Source organism: Procambarus clarkii, chromosome 18, assembly GCF_040958095.1.
Source record: "Procambarus clarkii isolate CNS0578487 chromosome 18, FALCON_Pclarkii_2.0, whole genome shotgun sequence".
Classification (NCBI taxonomy): Eukaryota; Metazoa; Arthropoda; class Malacostraca; order Decapoda; family Cambaridae; genus Procambarus; species Procambarus clarkii.
The window spans coordinates 21,664,975-21,680,202 of NC_091167.1; the positions used below are offsets into that span (position 1 = coordinate 21,664,975).

At 43.8% G+C, this 15,228-nt stretch overlaps 1 protein-coding gene across 1 annotated transcript in view; it reads left to right on the plus strand.

Annotated features, from left to right (window-relative positions):
* Positions 1-1,866: 1,866 nt before the first annotated feature.
* Positions 1,867-15,228, plus strand: part of LOC123754667 (origin recognition complex subunit 3) — a 111,241-nt gene continuing 97,879 nt past the window's right edge. The window contains exons 1-2 of the mRNA XM_069326325.1: positions 1,867-3,375; positions 10,608-10,763. Of these exons, the coding sequence (XP_069182426.1) occupies positions 3,352-3,375; positions 10,608-10,763 (180 nt within the window). The 5' untranslated portion in view covers positions 1,867-3,351. The remainder of the gene's footprint in view (positions 3,376-10,607; positions 10,764-15,228) is intronic.

Consider the following 15,228-nt stretch of genomic DNA (forward strand, 5'->3'; position numbering starts at 1 on the left):
TACAACTTTATGTATTACCAAATACTCTTTGGTAAATACACAAGCAAAGTATATTTTGTCTTACAAATATTTAAATAGTTGAGAAGAGCCGCAAAATCTTAATATTTTGCGCCGTTTTGGAGAGTAAACAAAGTACGAGAAGGTGCAGCCCCGCTGGAGGCGTTCCAACAACGCGCGCCCATATTGGTAAGCAAACATTTTTGCCTGTATAAGGCAGCTGTTTATAATAATAATAATAATAATAATAAATAATAAATGTTTATTTAGGTAAGGTACATACATACAAGAGATTTTACAAAGTTTGTTGGATTTATAGATAGAGCTAGTACATACAATGCCTAAAGCCTCTATTACGCAAAGCGTTTCGGGCATGAAAAACATTAATGACTAAAGCTTAATACTAATGGGTATAAAGATTAAAATGTGTTGAGAACAAATAAAAATAGAGATAATAGAGGGGGGAACATGGCTGAAAAAGCAGCACAAATACAATTACAAATTATTACAGACAAACAGCGTTGTTTAAAAAAAAACAGACATGGGTTGGCAACAGAGGGGTAAGGTAGGTTACAGGGAATTTATTAGGTAATGCTTCGTTTTTATCTTAAACTGGTTGAGAGAGGTACAGTCTTTAACATGGTTGGGAAGGTCATTCCACATTCTGGGTCCCTTGATTTGTAGAGCATTTCTTGTTTGATTAAGTCGTACTCTTGGAATATCAAAACTGTATTTATTTCTGGTGTGGTGCTCATGGGTTCTGTTACAACCTTCAATGAAGCTTTTGAGGTCAGGATTGGCATTACAGTTCAGCGTTTTATATATGTATAATACACATGAGAGAATGTGCAGGGACTTAATATCTAACATATTCAGAGATTTGAGTAAGGGTACCGAGTGATGTCTGGGGCCAGAGTTGGATATTGTCCTAATAGCAGCTTTGTGTTGAGTAATTAGAGGACGTAAATGATTTTGGGTAGTAGAACCCCAAGCACAAATACCATAGTTGAGATAAGGATAGATGAGAGAATAATAGTGTCACCAGGGCAGGGCGGGGTACATAATATCTGATCTTAGAAAGAATGCCAACAGTTTTTGAAACTTTTTTTGATATATTTAGAATGTGTCCCTTTAGAATGTGTTTATATTTACTCAACTCATTCATATACAGTATATGAATGAGTTTGCGTGGCTATAAATAGGAGCTGCCTCATATGGGCCAATAGGTCTTCTGCGGTCCCTGAGTTCATATAATCCACACATTGTTGGGTCGGCCCCCAACCGGCCGGACGAGCGGACACCATGTACCAGCACATGTACGAACGAACATAAAAGTATTTGTGTGTACGTCTGATACCATACTACTTGTGAAGGAGGAAATGTATATTTAAATTTTGCCCCGAGGGGCGAGTTTATTGGGCAGCGCCACTCATCTTGTGAGTGAACATACCGCCATAGCAGCATGTACAACACTCCCCAATAGGAAGAAAACCCGCTGGGTTGTTCATCCTGTCACTTGTACCCAGACATAGCTGGGACTTGCTTAACTGTCTCAAGTGAACAGCTTCTCAAACAAGAAGATTAACATTTATCAACCCTTAAAAGCTTACGTTATCTTGCGGGTATGGAAATGTATATGTTTACCTCTCAGAATGTTTGGTAATATGTTTATTGTTTGTGATGTGTGTCTATGTATATATTAACACGTTGTACTGAATGGGGTAAGAATAGCTTGAGCTACCTCATCCTTTTGTGTGTATTTTACCTCAATAAACTTATTTCAATTTCAATTTCAATTTCAATTGTACGAACGAAAGGGTTTGTATGTACAAACTTCTCAGTGAACGAAGTTGTTTTTAGCCCGGTATCCGAAATTGCAGTGTACGACTTGACCAGTCCCCCTCCAGGCTCCCGCCGGCGCGCTGCTTGACCCTGTAGCAGCCTCCCGCTCTCCTGTATCTCCCACCTCGGTGTTCTCCAGCCTCCCGCCCTCCTGTATCTCCCACCTCGGTGTTCTCCAGCCTCCCGCTCTCCTGTATCTCCCACCTCGGTGTTCTCCAGCCTCCCGCCCTCCTGTATCTCCCACCTCGGTGTTCTCCAGCCTCCCGCCCTCCTGTATCTCCCACCTCGGTGTTCTCCAGCCTCCCGCCCTCCTGTATCTCCCACCTCGGTGTTCTCTCGCCTCCCGCTCTCCTGTATCTCCCACCTCGGTGTTCTCCAGCCTCCCGCCCTCCTGTATCTCCCACCTCGGTGTTCTCCAGCCTCCCGCTCTCCTGTATCTCCCACCTCGGTGTTCTCCAGCCTCCCGCCCTCCTGTATCTCCCACCTCGGTGTTCTCCAGCCTCCCGCCCTCCTGTATCTCCCACCTCGGTGTTCTCCAGCATTCCCGCCCTCCTGTATCTCCCACCTCGGTGTTCTCCAGCCTCCCGCCCTCCTGTATCTCTCACCTCGGTGTTCTCCAGCCTCCCGCCCTCCTGTATCTCCCACCTCGGTGTTCTCCAGCCTCCCGCCCTCCTGTATCTCCCACCTCGGTGTTCTCCAGCCTCCCGCTCTCCTGTATCTCCCACCTCGGTGTTCTCCAGCCTCCCGCTCTCCTGTATCTCCCACCTCGGTGTTCTCCAGCCTCCCGCTCTCCTGTATCTCCCACCTCGGTGTTCTCCAGCCTCCCGCTCTCCTGTATCTCCCACCTCGGTGTTCTCCAGCCTCCCGCCCTCCTGTATCTCCCACCTCGGTGTTCTCCAGCCTCCCGCCCTCCTGTATCTCCCACCTCGGTGTTCTCCAGCCTCCCGCTCTCCTGTATCTCCCACCTTGGTGTTCTCCAGCCTCCCGCCCTCCTGTATCTCCCACCTCGGTGTTCTCCAGCCTCCCGCCCTCCTGTATCTCCCACCTCGGTGTTCTCCCGCCTCCCGCTCTCCTGTATCTCCCGCCCTCGGTGTTCTCCAGCCTCCCGCCCTCCTGTATCTCCCACCTCGGTGTTCTCCAGCCTCCCGCCCTCCTGTATCTCCCACCTCGGTGTTCTCCAGCCTCCCGCCCTCCTGTATCTCCCACCTCGGTGTTCTCCAGCCTCCCGCTCTCCTGTTTCTCCCACCTCGGTGTTCTCCAGCCTCCTGCCCTCGGTGTTCTCCAGCCTCCCGCCCTCGGTGTTCTCCAGCCTCCCGCCCTCGGTGTTCTCCAGCCTCCCGCCCTCGGTGTTCTCCAGCCTCCCGCCCTCGGTGTTCTCCAGCCTCCCGCCCTCGGTGTTCTCCAGCCTCCCGCCCTCGGTGTTCTCCAGCCTCCCGCCCTCGGTGTTCTCCAGCCTCCCGCCCTCGGTGTTCTCCAGCCTCCCGCCCTCGGTGTTCTCCAGCCTCCTCAGCGATGGCAACAGTTTCTGTGTCTAAGGTATAAACCAGCTTCGTATTTCTAATATACTTGTTTAACAGAAATATTGAATTAGTTTGCTGACAAATGAAGTGTTGTTGTGGCCAGTACAGGTGAAGTATTATTATTATTAGTAATGGTAATGTCTTCTCAGATATAATAACATAGGATAAAAACCCACACTTGTTTATTTGAGAAATTTATGTAAGGAATTTACACCAAGTCTTTTGCAGTCTCCTGAGGTGTTGTCAAGGTCTGAGTGTATAGTTAGGATGAGACTTGCTCCTCAACGTCTAATGTGGCTCCTATCCTGGACCCAGTCCTCTTATCCTTCTTGACTGTTAAGAAGGTCCAGTCCTCTTATCCTTCTTGACTGTTAAGAAGGTCCAGTCCTCTTATCCTTCTTGACTGTTAAGAAGGTCCAGTCCTCTTATCCTTCTTGACTGTTAAGAAGGATAAGAGGACTGGGTCCAGGATAGGAGCCACATTAGACGTTGAGGAGCAAGTCTCATCCTAACTATACACTCAGACCTTGACAAGTACTCAGGAGACTGCGAAAGACTTGGTGTAAATTCCTTACATAAATTTCACATATAAACAAGTGTGGGTTTTTATCCTATGTTATTATATCTGAGAAGACATTACCATTACTAATAATAATAATAATGTAATTTATGTTAACACTTGTCACTTGGACTGCAACAAATCAATTTATTAATTATGTTAACATTTGTCACCTGGACTGCAATAATAAATAATCACGTACAACACTTGACGGTAACACACAAGTACAGTACAACACTATAATGTACACACAACACAATAATCAATAACTGCAAAAATAATTCACAGGTGTCAACTACACACAACACCCAATGACTTATTCATTCACTGGTATCTGGAAGGAATATAAAATGCACTGTATCACACAGATACTGAAATACTCAATAATGAAATAATGATATACTGTAATAATATAATATCAATACCAACACCGTACAACTCAAATGCACAAAAATATAAGATATATTAAATGTGTGGAGTGTGTATAACACTTACACCGATGACAGTGAACGGATACAGTATCACGCAGACTGCTGTACCGACACTTGTCCCGTTGCTTCTTCGACTAATCTACCTCTCACCTGTACTGGGTGATAACAATATAAATGCGGCTCGGATGGCTGATCCAAGATCAAGACAAGAGAAAACACTTTAAGAACAAAAAAAATGTTTGTGCTCACTTTAGGGCCAACCTGTCACTCACACCTTGCATACACACAATGTTGGACTGTAGATGCTCAGATATAATACTCCAGCAATTACTGCACATGATGACATGCGAGTAACACAGTCGACACAGGGTGGCAGGTGCAACTGGATCAACAGGTGTTCCGTGGCCGAGCGTGGCGTGACGAGCAAGCTAGGGTAGTGGTGACGGCAGCTACACACAGGGTGGTAGGGTTAGCTCACACACACAGGGTGGGCTCACGTGGTAGGGTGGCGTGGCTTGGTGAGAAATTCACCAAGGCCACAAATCGCTCCGAAAATAAAGTTATTTCACTCCGAGAAATTAATGGTAGCAGTGGGGAATCAATGTACAGTACTGTACTTCACTGATAACCCGGTCTCATTAATCTCAATATGAAGATGTTCACGATGATCACTGATATAACACTGGCAAGTCTTGCTGCTTCTTGCTGTGATCACATGGTGACACAATCTCTCTCTTTTCTCATGTAACTTAACCGGATTCTGCAGCGAATCGCACTAAGTGAAATTAGGCAGGTGACGAGATAATGTAATAATGTCATAAGGCGGGAATCTAGGCTATTGGCCAGTAGCATAGATCCTCACATCTGTGTGTAACGAAAGATGTCGACAGAATGCCGAGGCCAGGGCCTGCTTGGCACTACAATGCTCTCCTTACCTTCTGTGCCATTATATGAAATTGACCAATGAGGCACTAGGCACTGAGGTCTAAACCAATCAGGACTGTTCCCTCCAAGTGGAGAGAGGCTGTAACGTCACAACCACATTATGGCCGAGGCCTAGTGTTTATCGTGATGGTTGACTTCCCTCTACCTTTCTGACAGCAAGCTTGAGAATGTTCCTCCTCCCTCCATTTCTTGACACTGGCTCCCTGGAGTCAACAAGTTGATATCACATAACAACCAGATAAAACTCCTTCCCTTCCCTGATATCCTTAAAAAAATACCTTCCTGATATCCCTAAAAAAAGCAAGAGTAATGCCAGTTCATAGAGGAGGCAGTCCAGCAGACATAAACAATTACAGACCATTATCAAATCTACCTATACAGTATTATCAAAAATATTTGAAAAAATTATTTACAAACAGCTCTAATCCTACCTCATAAAATTCAACATACTAAGCCCTCTGTTAGTTTGGCTTCTGCTCACAAAAAGAGTACCAACTATGCAATTATTAGTCTACTTGATATAATCTACACAGTCATTGACAAAAATGATTTCCCAATTGGACTCCTCATTGACCAGAGTCATGGCCTTTGATACTGTTAACCATAACTATCTCTTACTTGAACTTCACAATTATGGAATCCGAGGCCTTGCCCTGAACTATATTCGATCCTATCTTAGTGACAGACATCAATATGCAGCCATCAATGATATAACCTCCCCCACTCTACCATTAACTGTAGGGGTGCCACAGGGTAGCGTCCTAGGACCTCTCCTATTTCTTATATACATCATTGATCTGCCTAATGTCTCTAACATTCTTACACCTATATTATTTGCTGACGATACTACCTTCATCTACTTAGACCCCAACCCACACACACTAAATAATCTTGTAAATAACAAATTAAAAAAAGTCCACTCATGGATGTCAACCAACAATTGCACACTAAACATAGAAAAGACCTACTACAATTTATTTGGAAGTAAATCAACAAATGTAATTCAGCTTCGGATAGACAACGTTAACATCAGCAATACTAATGATGGAAAGTTCCTTGGCTTATACATACACAAGAGACAACTTCAGCACCCACATAAAACACATAACCAAGAAAGTCTAAAAAATGGTTGGTATACTATTTAAAATCAGATATTATGTTTCAAGCTCTCTTTTCATTATACTACACGCTAATCTATCCCTATCTTACTTATGGTATCTGTGCGTGGAACTCAATCACTGCAAACTACCTCAAGCCCATCATCATCCAGCAAAAATCTGCTATCAGAACTATAACAAACTCTGCTTTCAGACAACACACAGCCCCTCTGTTTAAATCCCTAAACATGCTAAACATAAACTTACTCTATACATTCTCTTGTGCCATTTACATGTACAAAACCTTGTTCCTAAATGCTAATCTTGATCTGAAGCTTTTCCTTGATAGGTGTAATAGAACCCATGATCACCACACCAGAAATAAATATATCTTTGATATTCCCAGAGTCAAACTAAATTTTTGAGATATATACAAGAGTTGTTACATTCTTGTACAGCCACTAGTACGCGTAGCGTTTCGGGCAAGTCCTTAATCCTATGGTCCCTGGAATACGATCCCCTGCCGCGAAGAATCGTTTTTTCATCCAAGTACACATTTTACTGTTGCGTTAAACAGAGGCTACAGTTAAGGAATTGCGCCCAGTAAATCCTCCCCGGCCAGGATACGAACCCATGACAAAGCGCTCGCGGAACGCCAGGCGAGTGTCTTACCACTACACCACGGAGACTAAATCTGTGTAAACACACTATGAAAATAAAGGTACCTAGTCTATGGAACTTACTCCTAATGAATTGAAAAGCTGTCCAACCTATGCTTTATTCAAATCTAAAACCAAAAAATACCTAATTTTATCCTTATAGTTTCCTCCCTAGTGCTTTAAACTCTAAAACTCACTGAACTTTTGTGCTACCCACTTCCCCACCATATGTGCCTAAGCCATACAACCTCACCATTGTAATCACTGCTCTCATCTTATATCATGGATGTTATATTGAACGTATATTTTACTACTATATACAGTACCTATAAATAATCCTCATATTGTACCTGTTGATAATCCACAAATTTTACTATAATGTACCTACTAAACTTTTCAAATTTTCTTAAAATGTGCCTGTTAACATTTTTCAATTTTGCTAGAAATTCTTGTGGTCGATCTCGAACCTATTGATGTGACGATGTGTATTGAATTTTGTAACTAGCTCATCAAGATTGTAACTTGCTTAGCTAAATGAATTATGGGGTTCAGTCCCTGAGCCCATTATGTGCCTCTGTAACACTTTCCACTTCTGCCCACAAGATGGGTATGGGGATGCATAAGCAATGAACTAACTAAACTGCTAGAAATTACGCACTTAAATTTATTGGTTAGATGAAGGATCTGCCCGAAATGCTATGTGTATTAGTGGCTTTACAAGAATATAAAAAAATCAATGCTATGTACTCTCATAAACCCAATGTATCTTGTATATATATATATATATATAAATAAATAAATAAATAAATAAATAAATAAATAAATGTCTATACTTCTCGCTGTAAATAACAAACAATTAGACACACAATGGCCCCTTGCACTACCTTGGCCTCCTGATGAGCTGAGCTCTCCATAGATACCCAACAAAGTATACTTAAGTCTTGCATTAACAAAACTTGACCTTGTGCACACACACTGTGCACTTGAGAATTCAACTGTTACCGTGCACTCACTTTGCACATATTAAGACAGCTGGCAAAATCCATTCTCTCACAATGCATAAAGCCACTAATACGCACAGCGTTTCAGCATGATGTGAAGGAAATGTTTTCGCTCCACTGTTGTGACCAATGTCGCCTCCCCTCGCATCTCAAACGTGTGAACATTTCAGCTATTTTCCGTGGCTATATTTCTTACTGCGGCTTTAGAAACTATCTACGCTTACTCCACGATGGATAGTGATCATGAACAAGGCCCTTCCAGGAAGAAAATTTAGAAAGAAAGGCTTGAAAAGGGCGGGAATTGGGAGTGTAGCTGGAAGGCGTCTGAGCGCTCACTCGCGGCTAACGCGTGGCCCGTCTTCAACTCGTCGATGGTTGGAGCGTGACCAGGTTTTTTTTATTTTATATGCTAATGTTCCTCTAGAGAATTCTATTGCGAACCCATTGAGACCAAAATGAAAGACCTAGGACAAAAGTTGAGGTGACCAGAATGAAAATAGTGAAAACATTTTATCACGTTTGCGCGCTCCTGGGTAGCTCGTTCGCACTTTCTCTGTTTGCTGTGGGTAATTAGCCGGGCTTTTGGAGTTTATATGCATTTAGTGCTGTAGAGAATTCTATTGCGAACACAATGATACCAAATTTAATCTCGTGGGACGAGAATTAAGGTAACAAAGTTGAAGAGAGTACACACTTTTCAGAATTTACGCTCGCTCCCGTGACACCCTGGGACCCAAATCGCACAGTTCAGGGGTGGCGGGCGGGGTACGCCAAAGTGTTAAGTCACACTCTTGGAATCTCAAATGGATATTTGTTTCTAGTGTGGTGCCCATGGGTTCTCTTACAATGCTCCAGGAAGCGTTTAAGATCAGGATTAGCATTGCAGTTCAGTTTTATATATATATACATGTATGTAGAGAACACTTAAGAGGATGTGCAGTGACTTAAATCTTTGAATATGGTAGATATTAAGTAAGGGGGCTAAGTGCTGCTTGGGAACAGGGTTTGTTATTGTTCTAATAGCTGATTTGGGTTGAGTAATTAGAGGTGGTAGATGATTTTGGGTAGTAGAACCCCAGGCACAGATACTATGTGAGGTAAGGATAGATGAGAGTAATAAAAGATTTACAGAACTGGGTGAAGTATATAGTATCTTATTTTAGAAAGAATGCCAAATGTTTTATAATTTTTGTAGTTATATTTTGAATGTGTCCCTGGAAATTCAGCTTGTTATCAATGAGAACTCCAAGGAAGTTACCATTTACAGTACTTTGTTACTAATTTTGGTATTGTTAATTCTTATGTTAATTTGATCAGTGACTTTATTACCAAACAAATATAGGTTTTATCAATGTTAAGGGCGAGTTTGTTAGCTAAAAATGGAATTAATTCAGTAAAGTATTCACTGGCCTCGGGGCCTCGTAGCCTGGTGGATAGCGCGCAGGACTCGTGATTCTGTGGCGCGGGTTCGATTCCCGCACGAGGCAGAAACAAATGGGCAAAGTTTCTTTCACCCTGAATGCCCCTGTTACCTAGCAGTAAATAGGTACCTGGGTGTTAGTCAGCTGTCACGGGCTGCTTCCTGGGGGTGGAGGCCTGGTCGAGGACCGGGCCGCGGGGACACTAAAAAAAGCCCCGAAATCATCTCAAGATAACCTCAAGAAGAACTGTAATTATCTAAGTGTAGTTACAGGATGAGAACTACGCTCGTGGTGTCAAACACCTAGGGAAGAGGTCCCTGAATGCTTGCAGCTTGAATTGAAGAGAAGCCAATCCAACACAGCAAAACTGGATACAAAAACATGCACATAAATGAACAAATCCACAAGGGCCGTGACGAGGGTTTGAACCTACATCCGAGAGGACGTAGGTTCGAACGCCTCATCACGGCCCTTGTGGATTTGTTCATTTGATGCATCACGCTATTGTGATTTCTGTGTGTAATGCTCATAAAGCAAATACCAAACTAATAGAACTAAACACAAGCAAATAGTCCCACTGGATGAAGTCCAAGATGATGGCCGGCACTGGACTGAAAGCAGTAGGGCTCACTGCAACTGACAGACTCATAGTACTACAGGCAGTTGACACCTCCACATGAGCAACAGAACTGAGTCAGTAAGGCTGGTTATGGCTGCCTGGTCATGGCTATTAGTACAAACTGTATAGGGTTTCAGCCTGGTATGAGTGAGCCAATTGTTTCATTAGAATTGTTTGCAGAGTTGTCTGGCAGTTTCGATGTTTTGTTTGATACTTAATTGGTGGCAGATTGGCATTCACTCCCAGCACCTCTGTGAGGGTGCCAGGTTCTGACTCTGGTTCCTTGTAGAACAAACACAACTGTGACTGATGTGACCCATTGGAATGGAGCAATGTCAGTGAGATTTAGCTTGAGGGAGCCACCAAGGGGCTCCCCTAGAAAATATAGTATGAGTATATTTTTAATGATATTCATGTTTATTCAATTTGACTCAGTGAAGATTATCATATGTGATTTCTAGGTTGAGTAAGTTTGGCTTGGCATTTGGTATAGTGTTAGATTTTTGTTCTTTGCAGGGTGTGTTTTCCTTTAAGAGAAGTAAAGGCAATAAGAGAAAAGTGTGCGGTATCTCATCACTGGACTACTGGAGTGAAGTGGAAGATGAGGACATTAAAGAAGTTAATTACAAGAATTATGTAAAGTGCTGGCAAATGGTCACCAATATTCTCAACGTAAGTATACAAAAAATAAAAAAATTAAGGAAACTGCAGAAGGCCCATTAGCCCATGTGAGGACCAATGGGCCTCAATGACCCAGTGGGTCATTCTTTCCTATTTCATCTCCAACCAAACTCATATATACATGTCTCGCCTTCATCTGAAGCAATCCAGCAATCCCACATCTATTATGCTACCCAATCATGTGCTACATAAGTCAACAACACTGTTCCCAAACCATTATTTTCACAGGTCTCTCTTGCATCTAAATGGATCCAACTTGTATCCATTGCTTATGGTGATATTATGGTTATTCTGTGGTGATATATTTAACACCTTATTATTACCTACTCTATTATACCTTTTTGTCCATCTGTATAGTACTTCAATCATGTCATCCATTCACCTTTCTTGAGATTGTAGATTAAACTTTTTAAATCCCTCTTCATATGGGAGGTTTATAATTCTTGGGATTAACTTTGTCATTTTTCTCTGTACCTGTTCAGATGAATTGTCCATTTTCTGGAGGGTCGAACAGAGGCTCCCTGTTGCTAGCTGCATGGAGATAACTCCTTACTATTAAATGACATCATCACATCAGCTCTTGCAAGTCATGAGGGAGCCTACCAGGGACTGAGGGGCCAAAACCTGACCCTTCCTTCCCCATTAGAGAGGCACAGAGCAAGGGATGCATGATCACTGTCACTAGGTTACTACTGCCCACCAGGAAGCAGGAGGGCTGCTGCTGCTTGTGGTTTGTGCCAGCCATTTTACCCCTTTGGTAGGGCAGTGGAGGGATGACTTGCCCTATTTGTCAACTGGTCCCAGGGTTTGTGCGCTTTTTGGGTCATCTTGTGTGGCCTGCGGTGGAGTTAGTCGGTCCCTTCCATATTCTTGGAGCTAGGCAGGCAAAGGTCTCTTCCCTTTGCCCGTGTTGGGTCATTTCAGAGTGGGTTACTTCCGTTGTGGTCGAAACAATCACATCTCGGCAGTGGGTGTCTTGTCTCTTCCTGGTTCTAAAATGGGTCTTGGCAGAGCTTTGGTTCATCCTTAATCTCTCAAGCTTGAACTACTTCATCCCCCTCTCCTCGTTCCAGATGACCACTTTGGCCCAGGTTCGTCTTGCCTCGCCTTAGATGCAGGCTCCTGAATTATATTTCTAGACCTCCGGGATGTGTACTGGCATGTCCCTATTCATCCCAGGTTCGGGTATTGGTTAGGTTCCATAGTGGGACATCAGACTTACCACTCTCGAGCTCTTCCTTTCAGCTTGAATCTGGCTCCTTAGGGTTTTATCAGGTTGGCTCTGGTTATGGTGACTTGTCTTTGTTTGTTGGAGGTTCATGTTCTAGCTTACCTTGATGACTGGCTAGGGTGGGATCCCCAGTCAGTCTGCATGTCTGCTAGCCAGGGATCTGGTTCTTTCCTGGTTTGCCAGATTTGAGTTCCTGGTGAACTTTTGGAAGTTCCAGTTGGTTCTGTCCCAGGTTTTGAGTTAGTTGGGCCTTGTGTTGGATTCTTGGTCCTCGTCACTTCCCCTTTCTCTGGCAGCTTTGCTTCGGCTCCTGACCACTGCCTGCTTGTGTTGGAGCAGCCCTGGGTGACTGTGCTTACCAGGCTGGTGAGCGTCAGGGTCATTGGTCACCACCTTTTTGTCGACCGCACAGAACATTGTGGGAGTTTGTGGACATGTGTTGTGTCCTGAGGAAGATTCATATTCCTCCAGGCTCCGTGTTTTGGCTCAATTCAGACTGTTTCCCCAATGGTTCATTGTCTGAATCTGGAGGGGAGTTCTCTTTAGTCCATTATTCTTTGGAGTTGGATGCTGCAAGTACTGTATGAGCTCGATTATCCGGACTATATGGGAAGGACCCCCATCCGGGTTAAGCCTGACACCTGAATTAGCTGACTTTTTACCGGAGAAGTCCAAAAATGAACATATTAAAAAAAAATTGTACCACAAAACATAATTTGAATTGCCACATACAGACTATAATTATAAAATACTCAAGTGCAGTACTGTAATTAATTTCAAACAGAAACGTCAGCTTACCTTGTTGTAGTTCTTCTTGATTGATACTACACATCTTGAAGATAAGAATTCTTGAACATTTATGTTACCTAACCTAACACAACACTAAAATTTACACTTCAAATTACTGTGCAGTACATGAGCTTAACAAGGTCAGTTTTGACTGCCAGCTGCTGAAACCTCACTGGTTGAAGGTCCATGGCTTGCTTGTGAGGCCTCACTGGTTGAAGGTCCATAGCTTGCTTGTGAGGCCTCACTGGTTGAAGGTCCATGGCTTGCTTGTGAGGCCTCACTGGTTGAAGGTCCTTGGCTTGCTTGTGAGGCCTCACTGGTTGAAGGTCCATGGCTTGCTTGTGAGGCCTCACTGGTTGAAGGTCCTTGGCTTGCTTGTGAGGCCTCACTGGTTGAAGGTCCTTGGCTTGCTTGTGAGGCCTCACTGGTTGAAGGTCCTTGGCTTGCTTGTGAGGCCTCACTGGTTGAAGGTCTATGGCTTGCTTGTGAGGCCTCACTGGTTGAAGGTCCTTGGCTTGCTTGTGAGGCCTCACTGGTTGAAGGTCCTTGGCTTGCTTGTGAGGCCTCACTGGTTGATGGTCCTTGGCTTGCTTGTGAGGCCTCACTGGTTGAAGGTCCTTGGCTTGCTTGTGAGGCCTCACTGGTTGAAGGTCCTTGGCTTGCTTGTGAGGCCTCACTGGTTGAAGGTCCTTGGCTTGCTTGTGAGGCCTCACTGGTTGAAGGTCCTTGGCTTGCTTGTGAGGCCTCACTGGTTGAAGGTCCTTGGCTTGCTTGTGAGGCCTCACTGGTTGAAGGTCCTTGGCTTGCTTGTGAGGCCTCACTGGTTGAAGGGTTGTTGTATACAATACAGATTATAGGCCCCTCCACATGCCACTCTACATGGCCCATATTCCCCAGGCAGTCCCTGTCAACTCTCCCCTCTCTCTCTCTCTTGATACCCCTTACCCTGAAACCACCCACCCCAACACTACCTATATCACGTGCCTCGAGCCACAGCCATACAGGATTCATATGGTACCCCGATGCCCAGCTTCGTATCCGGAAAAATCTCCGGTTGTCTGGATTTTAGTTCGTATATAAACAAGTTGGTAGAAAGTTATCCGGATTTGATTTAAACTCTCTGCCTGTATACTTGTATCTGGAGAAACCTCTGGTCATCTGGATTCGATGTATAAGAAATGCTATACATTTAAAAAATTAAACATTTTGTAATAGTATTTACAGTACTGTACAGTACTACTAAATGCAGAAGAATAGTAATACCTTACCTACCTATCCCTGTGGCTACCTTGTGGTGATTCCAAGGAGCAACATCCTACAGCCTGGTCTCTTACCAGGCCTCTTGGTTGGTGGTCTGGTTGTCCGGGCTGTTGGGCACAGTGTGCAGCAAGATGTATGAATAATCACAGCCTGGGTGATCAGGTATCTTTTGGAGGTGTTTATCGAGTTCTCTCTCTCTCTCTCTCGAACACTGTGAGAGGCCAGCCAGTTATGCCCTTCATATGTAGTGGGGAAGTGTCGGGAAGTCTTGGGCCTTTTATATGGGAATGGCCAGGTCCCAAATTTGCACAGTAGAATAACAACATACCGGAGCAAAAGATACAGAAGGGAATGCAGAATAATAGAACCAATGAAGAGTAGAGGTGCCATAGGCACAATCAGAAAGCACTGTTTGAATATCAGAGGTCCACAGCTGTTCAATACCCTGCCAGCAAGCATTAGAAATATTGCCAGAACAAAGGTGGATGTCTTCAAGAAGCATTTAGATAAGTTCCTGCAAGAAGTGCCGAACCAACTGGGTTGTAGTGGCTGTGGGCCTACAAGCCACTCCAAGCAACAGCCTGTGTGACCAAGTTATCACAAACTGAGCCTGGCCCTGGGCATATTTGGGAAGTAGAAGAACTCTTGCAACTCTTTCCAGGTATGATGTTGATACAGTTCTCTCTCAGCATACCTATTGCACCTCTGCTTTTCAATACGGCTATTTTGCACATCCTGCCATTTCTACTGGTGGAAATAACATTGTGATATTATAGTGGTACCTCGCATAACGATTGCCCCAAAAGGCGAACATTTTGGGTAACGAACGGCCTGATCGGCATCAAATCGTTCTGCATGGCGAACGCTCGTTTGAGTAACGTCAACACCTCATGGTGGGGTCGCAGTGCTTCTTGCACATTCTCAGACGCCTCCAACAATGCACATAAATTATGTTGTTCTTGTTTAAAGATGCTAATGATGCTGGGATATAAAGGGGTGACTGCTGAGATGTTGCAAAGTATTGACATTTTTGTAGAAAAAAAAGAAATGAAATTTCTGATATACAACAATGTCAAAAAGGTTCGTTCGGTGTTCGGCAGGTAGGCTGCTCCATTATAACAATCTTTCTTTGTTTCAAATGTGTTCCATTTGTTTTGTATTTGTCATTTACATCTC